The following is a 17895-nucleotide window of genomic DNA, read 5'->3' on the forward strand; positions in this document are numbered from 1 at the left end:
GCCACGGATAATCAAAGCGAAGTCGCCAGCCGATATCATTTCCCCTCCCCGGCCCCGGCCCCGGCCCCGGCCACCGATTCCCCTACGCGCTTCCGACTTGTGCGTTTCCAAGGTTGTCCGTTTTTCAGCTGCGATCTTGATCTTGATGTTCTTCGTCCCTTCAAATTTTCAAAGTGGCAGCAAAATATGGCTTTCGTTCAATCAGGGATTTTGGATTCAGTCGGTTGGAATGGATGCTCTGGTTCCTTCTAGGTTGGCGAATTTTTTTGCAAGTTTAGGATAGGAGAAAAATTCTGAATATATTTGTTCGTACACTCTCAATATGTAGTGTACGGTCATAAATTTTGAAGCCTCTAAAAGATTGAACAAAGGCTCGAGGCTTTTGCATATATTCTGCAATACGGGAGGGAAAAGCAATGTACTACCGCGAGAGGGATTGTTCTTTTTCAAAAAAACAAACCACAGACGCCTCTAGTTGCCTCCGCGGTAGAAAAGTTGGCGCATGGTCGGCCACTCGAGCAAACATCTCGTCCCGAGTCTCTATCCTCCAGCTGGAGCAGGCTCAGCGAAGATACCATCGGTGCGTTTGTCGGGCATTACTCGTCGGCCTTATGTTGACAACAATTGCGCCGTTGGGGCGATTTTCAGCTGTAAAATCCGAACACCTGGCGTGGGCCATTGTGCCGCGGTTAGCCGAGGATGCATAAGGACTTGCTTTGTGCCTTTGCCGCGCGGGCTCGTGGTTTTTCGAGGTGTGTATTTCCCGAGGTTGTATTCTACTTGGCAACAGTGCACTGCACGAGTGTGTCGCGGATGATAAAACGAGCCCGTGGTTAATCCCATTCGACCATGCTCGTTGGACGGATTTTCCCGGACATGTTGAACCCAGAGAGAGCGAGCGAGCGAGCGAGAGAGAGAGAGAGAGAGAGAGAGAGAGAGAGAGAGAGAGAGAGAGAGAGAGAGAGAGAGAGAGAGAGAGAGAGAGAGAGAACAGAGAGAACAGTGGCCGGCTACTTTTATCTGGTTACTAACGAACGATCCGCTTTTCAGGGAGAGGAGGATGAATCTTCGAAGGCGTTGGACATGGGCTGGCCCAGCAATCCCAGAAAGAGGCTAACGTACATCCTGGTCGCGCCCATTTTGTTTCCTCTGTGGCTTACGTTGCCAGACACGAGGACACCCAGAGGTAAGCTGAAACGTCTGATCGGAACGTCTGTTAACCTTCGCAGCTAGTTTAACCCTCCGAGGGCAACCAGGGTCGTTCGAATGAAATTTCGCTATTGAATGACTTGACTTTGAAATTTTTATTTCAAATCAGATCCGCAGATTCGATGTTAAAGAATGAAAGAGGAAGGTGAACAACAACATAGACTCGCATTTATGTTTTATTACCACGATGTCTACTAAGACGTACTATACGATGTGTCGCGACATTTTCTCGAATCCGCAAACTAAAATCGGAATATAGAAGCGTAATCTTCGCAGGCGAAAACGTTGGTCGGTCGAGCCACCGCACTGGCTCGCCAAATTACGCTGAAAATCGCTGGTGGCGTGCGGAAGGTAAAAGCGTTCAGTCAACGTACGGTCCATCCCTTTTGTTCGCCCGTTTCCCAGCCCCCTCCCCCTCTCTGCGTTCCCTGTCAAGTAAAATCGTCCGCAAAGGACGTCGAACGGGAACCGTTCCGCGAACGCGATCAAATTTTCCGTAAATAGCCGGTGAACCTTCGTGAACCTTCCCTCCTTCCGTGTACCAACCACTGTAATCGACGACGAATCATCGGGACTGGTTATTCTTGGACCAGTCCTGCAATATTTAGCGTGATCGCTGCTTCGAACGCTGATATTACCTAAACCAGTGGCTCCCAAGCATTTTTAAAGCGCCAACATCTCGACATTTGACATTCGATCCATGCATATCCAGTATTCGAATAAAATCATACGGTAAAAAAGTCAGGCAATTAGAAGCAGAAGCTTTAGAATTAATAGATAATTTACATAAAAAGTGTAATAATAATAATAATAGTAACAATAACAACAACAACAATTGTGATACAATTCTTCTTTAACCTATCCATAGCTTAGCAATTCAACATTATCTGGTTCAAGTTGCATGCTAATGTCACATACGGTTTAAAAGTTATACAAAAATGTCACACGATGTTCCAATCTGAACCGCTGTGCACCGGTGTCTGTTATTCAAAACCGATTCCCGGTTGCCATCAATCACGTTACGAGCTGCATTATCTAGGCCTATTAACGGGCCTGTATTTCAACCGGACACAATGCCTGCCAACGAAAGATGATATTGACACGCTAATTTCGAATCGACGACTGATTGTTGCCGGCTGGCGCAGCGAGGCATTCACAGCTTGCCCGCCGCTTTTCATTGTTACAGAAAATTGCGACGCGGCCTCTCTCTCTCTCTCTCTCTCTCTCTCTCTCTCTCTCTCTCTCTCTCTCTCTCTCTCTCTCTCGATTTCAATACGCGCAACAGCAAAAATTTGTTTCCCCGCGGAATATCGAACCGATGAATCGCATACCGGAACTGCCGAGCCCCGTTTAGTTAGAGCGATTAAGCAAACTTCGTTCCGTTTCGCCGGTGAGAATCGTTTCCGTGTCACGGTATCGTCCCCTAACATCCTCCACGTTCTCTATCACTCGGTACCTTCGACCGTAACGCTGCCACGTCCCCGGAAAAATACTGTGTTCAAACGATTTTCCCAAAGCCGGAGCTGAAGCTTTTCAATTCGGCTCGCATCGAATTGAAAATATTGATTTTCTCCATTTTTCTATCTTGTATTGGGTCGTCCCGAAAATTCGGTATATGCACGTTTAAAATTGCTAGACATCTGCTCGCTAGAAACCTATTCTGAATTCACATTGTACGCGTTGGAAAATCGAAATTTTTCGACAAAGCAATATTTTAAATTCAGAAGTGGGACAGGCAATTTGAGAACACCGAACTACTGACTAGTAACAAATCGCATCACCGATATAATTCTCCACAAGTCCTGGGAAACGATCTTGAGAAATTTTTATTCTGCACCGTCGTGATTCATATTTTTGCGGGAGCGGCGCGCATAAAGGCAGCAAATGATTAATCGGACTTCCAATATGCCTTCAGCACCATAATTGACGGGCGTTTCACGTGCTCCGACCAAGTCTGCCTATTCCTGGAAGCAGGTGAAATTTCTTTCTTCCCGGCCGGAAGGGAGTGAGTTAAAGCAGACCGATCGAGAAAGAATTTCGCGAAAACGACGGCGTCTGTTCTTCGCAATAGTAGATCTCTCGCGGTTCCGCGAGTCAGCTGGGTCGCCGATCATTTTCCTCCCTGATCGTTCGTTCATTTTTTCTCGCCTTGTTTCTCCGCTCTTCCCATCCCCTTTGAGATCGTATTCTCGGCCCCGGAAATCGCTCTCGAAGCAACGACCCGCGTCGCGATCGAACGGAAGACCTGCCCGCTTTGTCTGCGAAACCGTGGACCTCGATATCGGACCGATAGCACAGCTCAGATCCTTATCGAGACGCTCGATACACGTATAATCGCAGATACTCGACCTTTTGAATTAAATTATATGCGGTGCCTTGGGCGGCGGCCCTACTACAGTCCACCGAGTCTCTGCAAAATTCTGCACTGCGAAGTATGGTAAAAATTTAGCAAGTGAAACGGCTGATTTTCAAACATTTTTCCTGAACAAATTAGTTACGTATGTAAACGAAATGATCCCTTCTTAGTACACACTCTCGAAGGGGAGATAAAAACAACGCAAAAAGCTCGAAATAGGGTGAGAAAAAGAGAGAGAGGGAGAGACAGAGAGAGAGAGAGAGAGAGAGAGAGAGAGAGAGAGAGAGAGAGAGAGAGAGAGAGAGAGAGTGGGAGAGGAAAGAAGAAAAATGTTATGGGTGCGTGTCCCGTTCAATCTCCCAGCGTCCCCATATCTTTCTCCCGGATAGCACAACTAGTATCATTCGAATCTCGGAAATTCGAATGCATCGAATTTCGGTCCTCGGGAATTCATGGGTCCCCGGGCAAACACGGATCCTTCTCCCATGCCCACCCCCGGAAAACGCGAAAAAGATGAACAATTCCGTGGGGTAAGCTGGGGGAATCGAATTCAAAGGAAATCTTGGTCGAAGACCTTTCCGCGTTGCGCCGCCGCGCCGCTTTGGTCCTCTGGTCCGATAAAAGAGACGCGTTTGCGATGGGGGACACTAAGAGATCCGATCCTTTTGTCTTCCAGGGAAGAAGCTGTTCCCGGTGACGTTCATCGGTTCGATCTTCTGGATAGCGGCGTACTCGTACTTGATGGTGTGGTGGGCGAACGTGGCCGGCGACACGGTCCGCATACCGCCGGAAGTGATGGGCCTGACTTTCCTAGCAGCCGGCACCAGCATCCCTGACCTGATCACCAGCGTAATCGTCGCCAGGAAAGGATTCGGCGATATGGCAGTCTCCAGCTCCGTCGGAAGCAACATTTTCGACGTCACCGTCGGGTAAGCTTGCCGATCGCTACCGTAAACGTAGAAAATATTCGAGCAGGATCGCGAATGTCATTGGTCAAGGAATCTGGTGATTTACACAACTAATCGTACCAATCAAGGTTGTATTAAATGTGCTTTGAACGATGTCGTGTTTCGACTCGTTTTAATCAGGAAAATGTCCTACCAGTTTATCCAACCATTTACCATGAAGGTATCTTTACAATTTGTACAATTATAACAAAACAACTGGAAATTATTAGTCCAGCTGGAAAAATAAATGTTCATGCTAACATATTGGCTGCATTAAAAGTGGTGGGTTCTGTAGCTTTTATTTCGTTAAACAAATTACGTACTTTAGTTCCATGGCATTTCCATGTTAACGGGGCACCGCATCTAGATTTTCGGCTGATAAAAGATCAGACCAGTGGAGTAGGTGGGAGAGCAGAGAGGGGTTGGTAGCACAGGGGATGGTTCTCTAATGGGGGACGATTACAAAAGTGTCTAGAGGCTACGAGAATGCCACGACGCGTCTCTCTCTCTCTCTCTCTCTCTCTCTCTCTCTCTCTCTCTCTCACACTCTGGGGCGGGGCGAAAATGCGTAAAAGCGGGACACGTGGGGGCCGCGTCGCGTCAATCGGACTTTTTTCACGCAATAAAAAGCTAGAGAGTTCTCTGTCTCATCCAACCAACCACCCCGCCCGCCTCCTCTCCCACCCCCCGAGGACGAGATAATTTATCGATATTTGTTTTCTCCGCAGTCGAATGTAGGTCGCGTATGGATTTACGCGGCTCCGGTTATAAGCGGCCATCGCGCCGCGTTATCGAGGGCATCGGTTATGGCGATTTTCACGCGAGACACACAATCCACCCCCGTCGTACTCCTGCACCCCGTGTCTGCCCTCCCCCATCCCCTTGAAGACCGTGCACGAGCTGCGCCAACCTAGCTAATGCCCGCGAAATAAGATACGTTTGGAAAAAGCCGCTTTTCTCCGGGAAACGAGATCGATTCCGCCCCTGAAACGGCCTTTTTGTTTCGGCCGTCTCTCTGTCAAGACCAGAGATAAATGTGCTTCGACCGTGAGAGGGCGCAGGGCTGGCTCTGGAATCATGGTTTGGTAGAAAAAGAGGGTTGGAAATGGGTAAAAGTCACTCGACACCGGATAATCATTCTGTTTCTTTGGTCCACTTTGTTTCAGAACGTGCAAGTGCTTTGGATGCGTGTACTGTAGAACCCAGTAGCTCGAGTCAACGCTTTCCGGCTCCTTATACTTGAAAAACAATTATTTTTCTCAAACGCTGACAAGAATCCCCTTGAAAACGATCCATTAACATATCAGAGGATTGTCCATGTCTAGTCGTGTTGCGTTCAATAATCGATGCACACGGATAACAACGACTCGAGTAGTTCGAGTCAACCAGTCTCGCGTCCTACGGTCCCAGAACGATTCCTCTCCCCAAGCAACAGTAAAAATCTCCGTTTTCAACCGTTTGTTGGGAGCAATACTTGTCTACTGATTTCCATCGCTTATAGAATTAAACGGTAGGAGGTTGTCGTGCGCGGAGACAAGGCAGAGCCCAAGGGACTGCTTTAAGACGCGATTCTTAATATCGGCGAGCTCGTTCGAAGGGAACCGCGACTCGGGAAAAAGGTCGAGCGTATTCGTTGCTGTCTAATGAAAACTCGAAGCGAGGGCAAATAGTTGCCCGGTATGTACCTGCCTCGATGGAATCTCGCCGCGTCCACACAGCACCCCGAGACTTTTCCTTTCGCATGTCAAGATAACACGCAAAGTTTCCTTAAGGTTTTCAATCGATCCGCCGAGAAAGGGGGTGAAAGGGGTTGTCTTCGTTGAACGGAAATTGCTCGACGTCGGGAACGATTACTCCTTGAAAGGGACTAAAGAAACGATCTGCCCGACGATAGATTCGAAATAGGTCGCTATTGGAAATATCGGAAACGCGTGTACGTGGACACAATGAATTTCGTTGGATAATATTAGGGGACCGCTTAACCGCCGTTAGGTTCGCGCCTACTTGACCGTCCAAAGACCCGGGATCTTCCGGAATTTCTTTTGCATAAAGCGAACCAAAAACCAGTTCAGCAAAAGGGGGACAAAGTAAACCATCGAAGCAACAAAGAGAGAGAGAGAGAGAGAGAGAGAGAGAGAGAGAGAGAGAGAGAGAGAGAGGGGGCGAGAGAGTATAAAGCTAGCCCAGAATTTCAATAGTTAACGTATTGCGCGCTATTGGCTCTGTTGGTCCCTAAACGGCGATACCGGCAAGGACCGCAATCGGTCGCGTGCTCGTTAAAAAGTTAGTATGACACTCTCCTGGAGTTCGGAGCTGGTCAGATACGGATCTGGAATCTCGCGGAATCTGGGACACCGAATGAAGTTTCGGCCCGAAACGCCTGAAGAAAAATGAAGCTTGGCCCGCGGGATGCCCGCAAAGGCCTGGCGGAGCTAGTTCGTTGCCAGTAATTAGGCTAATTGACTTAATTAATTTAATCGGCTTCCTATTCCGCATGGCGTCTCGATAAATCTTGCAGTCGCCGGAGGAGAATGGGGCGCGAAGGCTCGTTTGGAAATGGGACAGCAGTAAACTCTCTGGCCGGTAATCGTGACTCCCGTAAAAATCTGAAAAAAAGTGGCTCGCGAAAGTTGTGCAACATAGAGACAGAAAGAGAGAGAGAGAGAGAGAGAGAGAGAGAGAGAGAGAGAGAGAGATGTTGTCCGTGGGATTATTGCGATGCGAAATTGAAGGTGATTCAGAGGAGACGCGCGATGAATTCGCAGCTAATGAGCACGCGCGCGCGGCACTCGATATCGTAAAACGAACGCAAGGACGAAGGTAAGAGCTTGATGGAACACGGAACGACGACGGGGATATTATTATGAACACCGTTAACGTCTTTATTATTCGCTGTATACGCGGGGCGTAACGATGTATTCCGAATCCAACAGTGGAAGACTCGCGCACCGACGACCGGATGTTGTCGCGAAACCTGACCGTCATTACCGCGTTCCAACGGACTTTGCGAACATTTTCCTAGATTGTTCCGGAATCCTCGAGGCAAACGAGATTTCATAAATGATGCACGAGTGCGTGCAAGCGTGCCGTTCAATTATCAGAAATTAACACGTTGACTGTCGTGTCTGATATGCGATCGCGATTATTTGTCCAGATCTAGAAACGAGTTTCCGTGCTAGTACAGAATCGGCCTGTGTTAAAGTTTCTCTTGTCCCGCACTTTGCAAGCGCAATTAACAACAAGGGACAAATCGATACAGCAACGGAATGCCAGTAAAATTAGCCACGTTCGATATAATATCGTCGACTAACACTGGTCAAAGCTGAGGGAATCATAGCGACGATCCAAGTATCCCTAGGCGATTTTCCCGTAACTGACCGAAGCATCCTCGTGAAATTTCGGGTTCCCCATCAGACGCAAAGTGCCCCCATGGAAGGAGTGCTCCGTGGAAACCGCGCTCGGCGACTGACTTGGTCGGTTGATTAAATAAATTCGTGAGACGGTGCGCCCTGTTTCGCTGGATTTCCGAGTCCCTGCTGGCTGCCTGGATTCTTCCGGGAGACCGAGTCCACGCTACTTGTTCTATCCCGCATTCAGCGGATACGTTTAAATCGCTGGTTCCATAAAACTCGCTCGAACTCGAGAACCAGGTCAAGCGGGGCGCGTATATTTGCAGGTGAGTTACGAGACACCCGATGTACGTTCGCGCCGTCTATCGAATCTTTAATGCAACTATTTCTGCGTGTACGAGAGGGCTAAGACTATTTTCGAAAACAATAGAAACCGAAAAATTTCATTGTTTCAAGAACCTGTCCAATTCCAACGAACAAATCGACGTTGGTAGAACGTTCGAAATTGTTTCCAAGTTCCGTACACTGGCAATACGAGCGTGTGGAAATTCTGCTGACTGTGTGTCTTCGTTGTAGCGTCATTCAAGTGCGAAGGGTTAATATCTAGCATTAGCCACTCGGCCCTGAAAGAAGCATGCAGCGTGCTCGTGTGCACGAGAGTTGCAATCTGTCAGGGGCTCGTTAGAACGTCCGCGCAGCACTCGGGGGGGGGGGGGGGGCCCTCCTCGCGGGACTCGACGGTCTCGTGAACGTTCTGCGCCGTTCTGGAGGTTGCGGGGACGTCTATGCGAGGGGTCGTGACCGTAGGGATTTGCGAATATTTCGAGGCGAGGCGACGCGTCCGACATCGCGAAACTCTATGAAACCGTGGAAAACGATGGCGGAGCCGTGCGGAGCAGATCCGCGCGACGTTTCTTGGCGCGGGGATGGATCGATCGTCGCGGATAAACGAGTCCCGTCTGGCACGGTATTTCCGGTATTTCGCGCGACGATGATATAATAACACACAGCAACGAGGACGCCATTAGAGGGAGAGGGGAGAAGAGGGGGAATAGCAAGAATAGTTGAATGGACCGGCGCAACGACCAATTCCGCGCGCATCTCCTGCCGGCTTCGGCCGATCGTCGGTGAAATTCCAATTTATAGGTTCCATGGCAGCTGAAATACCCCTTCTCTGCAGACCTTGTCTCCTCCTATCTCGCACACTCGTACAATAACTGGCGACGGGCCAGTGATTGATTCGGGTGGCCCTCTCGCATCTCGCAACTTTGACGGTCCGAGGCGATATTCGGGTCGAGGGACTGCCGGAAATCACCCGGGAGATCTCCAAAGGCTTAACTCTTTCCTCTCGAACTTTCTTTTTAATCGGAATCATCCGCCGGAACCGAGCCGTACGAAAATTTATCAAAATTTTCATCCGCTCGCCTTCAGTCTCCCGGGGACAAGCAATTTTTACGTGGCTTGCGACGACGGTCTAATTCCAGACTGCTATAATACGTTGATTCTTGTCGAGTTTTTAACCCTAGCCCCAGCGTCAGTCCCTCGCATCAATTTCACACAATTTTCAGTCTGCACGTCATTTTATCAGTCGCCGACGACGAGAATAATCAGATTTTCAACTTGTTTCATCTTACTTGAACTTTTCTTCGTCTCACCTTAAAGTATTCGCACCGGGTCTCATCTCTGGCACAGTTGCTGGCCGAATTTGCAAGACTTTGCAAACTTACGCTATTTCATGGAACGACTACTTCCACTTTTCAACCAATCCACACGTCTAGCTTTTAAAATATATCTCTAGTTTCGAGATCGAAGGACAGATTAAGCTGTAAGAATGGGGGGATGGCCGAGGTTTCCAAAGTGGGTTGTAAAAAATGTAAGACAATCGGTATCATTACCGATGAAAACTTCCAGCTTGGTAAGGTTGTCAGGCAAGGCATCCTAATCCGTATAACAATAACGGCGGAAGTAGAAAAATGTTCGTCTGCTAATAAAATATCGTAGCCTGGTTTTCCAGGCCCGCTCGATGTTTGCAACGACCGGGCACTTCCGCCAGTTTGTTCGTCGAATCGGGATCACCTCGATCTCATGCTGGAACGCATCGTGTCTGTGCGCATGCACACGCACGATTTCCCGGAGCATCCCCGTTTTCGGCAATCGACTCGATCGAAGATCGATTCGGTACCACGCATCCGTTGTCCGGCTGCCAGCTGGCAGCCTGCCCGGAAAGGAAACCGGCGCGGCGAAACGCTCGCTTCTATAGCCCACCTTCTCTCCACCCTCGACCCTCTGCGTCCGCCCACTGCCATGACTTCTCGCGGCTCTGCGGCTGCCAGCCGAGAAAAAAAAACCGCATACATTTCCGCGTAAGACGCGATTGCACCTCGGAGATTGCGATTAGAATGCGTCCAAGGGGAAAATAAGAGGCGACGCCTGAAAAATCCACAAGCTTCGAAGATTCGTCCGATCGTAGCGCATGATATACGAAGAGTGTCCCCACGCGGTGAATTTGATTTTCAAAAGGGTAAATTTGGTCTGTGAGGAGTGAAAGGATGAATTTGAAGTGCAAGTCTGTATAAACCATTCGCTCGTGCACCATTCGTGGTGCACACGTGGCCAGAATAAAACAAAAAAAGGGGAAGAAAACATTAATGCGATCGGCATTGCACGTTGCGCGCGTAACGTGTGGAAAAGTTGCTAATAACATCGGACCAGCAGCAATAGAAAACACCAACTAACGAGCCGAAAACGTATCTGTTTCAGGCTTCCGGTGCCCTGGCTGCTGTACGGGCTGATCTACGGAAAACCGGTCGAGGTGAACTCGGTGGGGATGGTGTGCAGCATAGCGATCCTGTTCTGCATGCTGTTGTTCGTGATCATGAGCATCGCGTGCTTCAAGTGGCGTATGAACAAGGGTCTCGGTTTCACGATGTTTCTGCTGTACTTCGTGTTCGTGGCGGTCTCGTTGATGTTCGAGTACGAGATCCTGGTCTGTCCCGTCTAGGAGCGAGTCAGAATGGAAAAGAAGAAAGAAGAGGAGCAGCAGCAGCAGAAGCAGAAGCAGCGCAGCGCAGAGCGGCACACGCGATCCAACACGAACACGGAGGCGAGTCAGGTCCGCGAGGACGCGGAACGACGCACACATACGGGTCTCGTCATCACGTCATCGTCATCGTCGTCGTCGTCGTGGACGGCGGTGACGTAACCGCGCGCGCGGAAGCGGCGTCGTCTTCTCCCCTCGAATCGATCGGGAGAGGAACGCGCGCGACGGACACACAGTCTTTCCCGGGATACAACTCTCGAAACTGTTGACACAACTCCACGGCCTCCCCTCGTCCCTGATTCCCCTAGATTCCCGAGCAGGAAAATCCCCTAGAGAACAAGAAAAAAAGGAAAAAAGCCGCCAGAGATGATCCCCGCGACACGGAGCCGGTGACCGACGACAAAATCGCGTCTCGTCGAGCGTCGGCTTCCTTCGGCGTTGTTACCCTTTTCTTTTCCGTTCTGCGTTTTGCGTAGGACCCGAATAGTTCCGGGGACTGTATACACACGCGTTGTACATATTGTATAAACCTTGAAATACCTGAAACAAAATACTCATCTCCTTAAGAATCGCGAAACCGCGCGGTGCCGTGTTCCGAACGACCGGAATGGCCGCCGCGCCGGTTCGTTTCTTTAGCCGCAGCGAGCGGGTCCGGCCGATCGTGCCAACGATCGTGCGCGCGCGCGACTAACAAACTGGTGAACGACGAAACTATTTAACACCGTTTGTAGAATCCGGGAGAAGGGTGAGGGGGCAGAGAGGCACACCCCCTACTCGGTCCCAAGTCCCCCCCTTTTATCTCCTCCACTGTTCTCACTGTTCTCGTTGTATTCTATAATTCGATTTCTTCTCTCATCTGCTAACTACTTACTTCTACTTCTACTTCTTCTGCATCTTCTACTACTACTACTACCACCGCTACTACTACTACTACTACTACTATTACTACTACTACTACCACAACTACTTCTTCTTCGGCTACTTCTATACGATTTCCTCTACGATCTCCTAGGATAAACTTGTCCTAGCTGTAGCTAGTCTCGACTCGGACGAACCGATCGTCTACGCCTCTCGTTGGCCACCGGTGAGCAAGGATATAAAATTGATCGAAACGATCGATCGTGCCTGTGTTTGTCGATGATTCAACGGAGGCCGACCAAATCCGTCGATCTCCGCTTCGATCTCGTTTAAGGCGGCGTCGCGTCGGTCGAACTGCCAAATTGTCTCGCGACAAGGACAATGAATCTCTCGATGAAAAGCGTTCTCGTTATAGTCGCGGCTCGCTGAAGCCTTCCACGCGAAGAGCTGTTTCGATGATCGTGCTGGCCCCATTTCGATCACCGGTCCGACCGCGATCGATCCTATACCTTTTTCTTTTTGGCACGATCCCATCGTACCGGCACGATAGACGCTCTCGTTAGACGATGGATGGGCCCGACCGCTCGCTGGATTTCTATTTCTCTCTCTAAGACAACAATCTCTTCTCGCCTGTAAAACGTAGCGTCTAGACACTTTAATCGGACCGGCCGCGACGGATCGACCAATCGTCGATCCCGACGATTCAGGGAACGACAATGCAGTCCGTGCCTCGAACGATACTCCGCGACCGCTAAGCACGGTTCAATCGGTTTCGAAATTAATTCGAACCTCAAACAGGAATATTTTCCTCCGATTTATTCGTTTGCTTGGTCGGCTGAACGGCTTTGTTCGGATTAAGCATATAGCGCGACCTTTCGAATCGTAATTATACGTTTCCTGAATTTTGAACGGCTTTGTCGCATTTGCTTTTCACATTCTACCGTTTGCATCGGTCGAATGGTTTATAAACGATTCGGTATTATTTCAAAGATGAACACCTGTACGAACAAAGATTTCGTAAATTGTTGTTGGTAATTTGTGGAAATATTAATTTTAATCGTTTCTTACGATCGCCACTTGGTTTATTCGTTACATTCCACAATTGTTCGATCAATAAATGCCATAAAAGCGTCCTCGGTCTGTTTATTAATAAACAAGAAATATCTCCAAGAAAAGCAGCACCCGAACAGCATCGAGCGAAGCTCGGTTCGTATTTCCCGATCAAATCAAGTTACACCGTTTTACGTAACCATTATAAACGAAGATCCTTTTGCCTCCACCATTATCGAGCGGCAACCTTTCTTGTCCACGTATGTCTCTATCTTTTATTCAAAAAGAAAATATAACTAGCTGCTCGTCCGTTCGACCCACCACTCGCGATCCTATAATTATGTACACCGTGAAAATAGACTGCGGATTGTATGCTTTTATAGCGTTCGAACGAGCACAAAATGCGACAATAGTCCCCAAGCAAAGAAGCCTAACAAGGCTCATACTTTCCTTTCAATTTTGACGAAACGCCAAATACCTACTTGACCTAAAACCTGAAACTTTCAATTTCAACTTTACTTGTACTAAAACCACTTCGCGTTAACACTTCGCACTCGAATAGCGTTCCTACAGCAGAGAGTACTACTAAAAATGATCGTACCACGATTCAATACAATCCTTCCATTAATAAATTCGCTTGTATTCAATAAATGATTAAAACCTTGAATTTGGTACGAGTAAATTCTCTCTATCTTACTTTTTCTCACTTGCAAAGTAGTTATTTTTGAAGTAAAATGCCAAAGTACGACGAATCTTTAGAGTTCCGGAGTTGGAACAGCTGCGAGTGCGAAGAGTTAAGAGTGTAGAGAAATCGGTTTTTCGTCAACATCGTCATTTATTCAGAAGACGATTAAAAGTATGGCAACTCTACCCGAAGGAACGACCTCAAAAGCTACGATCGATCTTCTGCATTCCGATGACGATTAACAAGAATTTTACAGACAAGAGAATCGTTCGAGGCAAAAAGCAGCGTTCCCACGATAGAACAAAACCACGATTTCGTGCGGATTCGTCCACGGCGTTCGCGAAGAGTCCGTCTTTGCCTTGGAAACGCTTCGCGATTGAAAACGCGGACCCGGAACGCCGCGCCGGCGGACATCTGACACCTATCGGGTCGATCGAGTCAGGATCTGTACGAAGAAATCGGTCCTCGAAATCGGTTGTCGGATCCGATCCGAGGCGATCCGAGGCGACGATCGCGCACTTCCTTCCTGTCCGGGTCGCGCTCGTTTTTAAAACTCAATTACATACTCTACTATTCAGCAGAATCTAGTCTACGTCAGTGGCATGCGAGTTGATCGAGCCTTCCTAAAAACCGCGTAGAGATCCCGAGGGAACGCATGCCCGCGAAAGACGGCCGCGCGACCATCTCGGCGACCATTCAAATCGAGCACCGCGACGCTTGCTCCGCACCTACCGATGGTAAATCGAGTTTTCGCCGAGCCTAATCGCGCGACCCTCGGCGCGGATAGACCTGAACGCGATCTGTCCAGCGACTGGGCCCGACTGGCAAAAGTCCCCGAAATTCGATTCGTTCTTCTCCCGACAAAGAAAACGCACGATTTTTCAGAGCATGTTTTGTGTCCTCGCTCGATGTCCTTTCTTGGAACTTTGTATTCGTTCGTATTTTAATCAATTCTGCTCTTATCGTGTCATAAGTTATTTCTCCTATGTTTTAACAACTCAGATTTGGTCTACGATCTTTTCGAACGAACAATGACACGCTGAACAAAATTGTCTAGTCGCTGCAGACAGATCGTATCTTCGAACTGAGAAGGCACGGCCGTGCGGGCACCGTGGAAAGATAAACTCACTATGCAACGCCATAAGCGTCGAGATTAACAACGCCAGTAGTAAAATAACGTTAACACGAATTTTAAAGTTACGGTTATAGTACACGGTCCCGCTCACGTCGCCGTTACTCACCGAGCTATTTTTTCGCTAACATTCTTTCGAGTTCTCGATGTCACGCTATGACACGCTATGGTGATACCGTTTAGACGATGTTGAATTATTCTTGCGACTATGATTATTACCGTTATTATGATTACCATCACGACGACTGGCATCGCCATCATTCGCGACCATTTTCACCGTTGCCATCATTCATGATCGTCATCGTCGTCGCCATCGTTGTTGTTACATGTACACGCGAAGAGAAACAGAGAGTACGGGAGAGCGGGAGAGAACGAGAAACGTGTACAGATTTAAAAATGTGGTGCGAACGTTGTGAGTGCGTGAGGGGAGAGAGAGAGAGAGAGAGAGAGAGAGAGAGAGAGAGAGAGAGAGAGAGAGAGAGAGAGACGGATGAGGATTTTTAATTAACCGTTAAACAGATTCTGTATTATATGAAATGTTTCAAAGTACGTTTTAAACGCGTAGAATTAACGATAGTTGTAACGTGATGTCGATTAAGTTTAAGAATACGATTCAAAGATTTTTTGCGGAAAGTGGCTGTTGTTCGAAGCGATGCAAAGAGAGTGAGAGAGAGGGGGGGGGGGGAGCGGGAAAAGTGTTACGTATCGGGAACCGCCCTGAGCGCCTAACAGCGGCCTAGCTTTTTACTAAAGAAGAAACAGAAAACAGGCAAAAAAAAAGAAAAAAGAAAAAACGAGAACGCGAGAAAACCCGACGCGGGGAACGGAATCGGCAAAGAAGAAAATGTGAGCAGGGGTTGAACACGGGGTTGAGGACGACGCGAGACAGCGAGAGTGATCGTTGCCCATGCCTGACTTAGGAGAACGGAAGGAAGAGAAGAAATCGTCGCGTCTGTCAGCCTTATTATCTACCGATTCGTGGCTCGTCTTGCTACCGATCTAGCCCAGGCATGGGAGCAGAATGCCCTGCGAGGCACAGTCCCGGCCCCTGAGAGAGCAACAAGACCACGCCCACTCGGAGCAGGGCACGCGTCTTAGATCGCATGATCCAGAGTTTCTGCTCTCTCCGATGTTACTTGCCCCGAACGCGTTGCTCCAGGAGCAGTTTTCAAGGCACTCTAAGCTCATGCCGGATCCATTAATTCGCAATGACCACGTCCATTCGACAGCGAGACCGTTCTTCAGGGCCGGCTGGGTCGCGTTCGTTCAACGTAGAGCGATCGAGCCCGAAGAATCGCAACGAGCAATCGTGATAGGACACGATGGATCGGAAAACAGACGCGGATCGGACCCGAACAGGTGCGAGGAAAATACAGAGCGTGCGGACACGCGTAACGAACCAAAGCGTGAAGGCAAGAAAGCATTTAGCGAGACGTAGCCGATAGGACGTAGCGTTTCTTAATAGTTCTTGTAAATGATAAAACCGCGAAGCAAGTAGCGATTGATGCACAATACGATCTTCCCGAGGTATCGATCACCGATCAACAAATCGTTCGAACGAGAACAGACAAGAGAATACGAAACGGCGGCGCCATTTCATGCGAACTGTAGGCGGTTTTGTAGCACCACGCCGGCGATGCGAACGGAACGAAAATTGTGTGAATGTGTGTGCGTGTGCGTGTGCGTGGCGTGCGCGCGCGAGCGATACGCCGTTCTCCTGCGAAACATTCGGCGTGGCGAACCTGATTGAACCGCGATTCTAATCGACTCCCGCGACCGAAAATTATTCGCTAAAAATGCGGAGCTGTTCCTATTAATAACATTCTTTCATTTTTCTAATGCTGTTAATGTTTCAAATTATAGTTACTTATTTTTGTCTATTGATTAGAAGAAACGTGGAACTAGATGTCCAGGTACCTTTTTGTCGACACAAGGGTCAAATTCTGTCAAAAGCCACATGAGAATTTTTTGAAAATTTTACACACATATCAAGTTGTTCTTCTATAAAAAAAGAAAAAAAAATGGGAGACTCTTTTGGCAAATGTTGCGAATTAAAATCGCTGGAGTCGATGTAGAACGGTTCGATTTTGCAATCCTGAAGAGCACGAAGCGCAGAGTCGCACGACTCGTTGGCAAATTGGCCTTAGATATCGTTGGTGCATAGATCGGAGCGGGTCGCTTCGAGTAAAACGAGATCCCGCGTAGCCCGCGCTTAGCGAATTTAGGGTCGCGAAACAGGGCGAGCAACCCGTCGAGCCTCGAAAATTGCCTCTCGGCCTCTCGGAGTGTTCAGGTTTTCGCTCGATAGCGATCGCGGGGAGAAAGGCGCGGTCCGTGGCGGGGGGGGGGGGGGGGGGGAGGCATAGAAACTCTAACGAGATACGAACGAAGAGACCAACAATAGATTTTGTTACGTTGTTCTCGTTGGGAAAGTGACGCACGGAAACGATATGCCGGCAGGCAGGCGGGCACGGATGAACGAGAGATCGCGTGATAAGCCGAATCCGTGATCGGCCGAGAGAAGGTTCGCGGTGCTCGAGGTCTCCTATCGCGCACATAATTTCTACTTTATAATACTTTAGGATATACGTCGCCGAGGCTGAACACGGGGACACATCGAGTTACGATTCTGTTTGCGACGCTGGCCGGGGTACGTAGACTCGTGGCCAGCGGCTCCAGAATCATTTTTATATATAATAATCGCGTGGGTGGCGGACCGTTTACACGCGACCCGACGCCGAACTTGATTAGGACTTGCCACGTGAAACCGTGAGTGCGGCTTTGCTGCTTCGGGAGGCTGATTCGCGAATTTCATGCGTTGCCCAGCGGTTTTTAGTTGATCGTTTCCAAAAGTTGTTTTCTCGTGATGCGGAACGCGTCGGTATTTTCGTTTTTAGTCTACTGGTAGTATGCAACTACCAGTCTACTTCAATTTTCACCGATTGGTTCGCAGAGAGATTACAAATTTTCGGTCGATTGTGTGCACACAATACACCAAATATTTATCGGTCGAGAATATTGGTTTTCCAATGGACCGAGCGAAACATTCCATCATTGTTTCGTGACCACTAGACTGCGAATCTTTAGGCAAATGTTTCGTATCTATGGCTGATTTTAGGAGAAACAGAGAACATTTCTTGTCGACGATTCAACGAAAAAATTGAGTAAAATTAATATTAACGTTGTCGATGTTGCGTATTTCTTTGCGCAATTTGCCAATTCGCCGACATTCGCAAACTATTTTCCAAAAATCATGAAATTATTTCTT

The 17895-nt window shown here is 48.6% G+C and overlaps 1 protein-coding gene across 6 annotated transcripts in view; it reads left to right on the forward strand.

Moving 5' to 3' along the window:
- The window catches only part of Nckx30c (solute carrier family 24 member Nckx30C), a 64307-nt gene extending 53027 nt beyond the window's left edge, over positions 1-11280 (forward strand). For all 6 annotated transcript variants that reach the window (XM_076802933.1, XM_076802936.1, XM_076802937.1 and 3 more), the window contains 3 exons: positions 1051-1186; positions 4242-4494; positions 10623-11280. In XM_076802933.1, the coding sequence (XP_076659048.1) occupies positions 1051-1186; positions 4242-4494; positions 10623-10863 (630 nt within the window). In that variant the 3' untranslated portion in view covers positions 10864-11280. The remainder of the gene's footprint in view (positions 1-1050; positions 1187-4241; positions 4495-10622) is intronic.
- The last annotated feature ends 6615 nt before the right edge of the window (positions 11281-17895 follow it).

The sequence above is a fragment of the Halictus rubicundus genome, chromosome 17, assembly GCF_050948215.1.
Source record: "Halictus rubicundus isolate RS-2024b chromosome 17, iyHalRubi1_principal, whole genome shotgun sequence".
Lineage (NCBI taxonomy): Eukaryota > Metazoa > Arthropoda > Insecta > Hymenoptera > Halictidae > Halictus > Halictus rubicundus.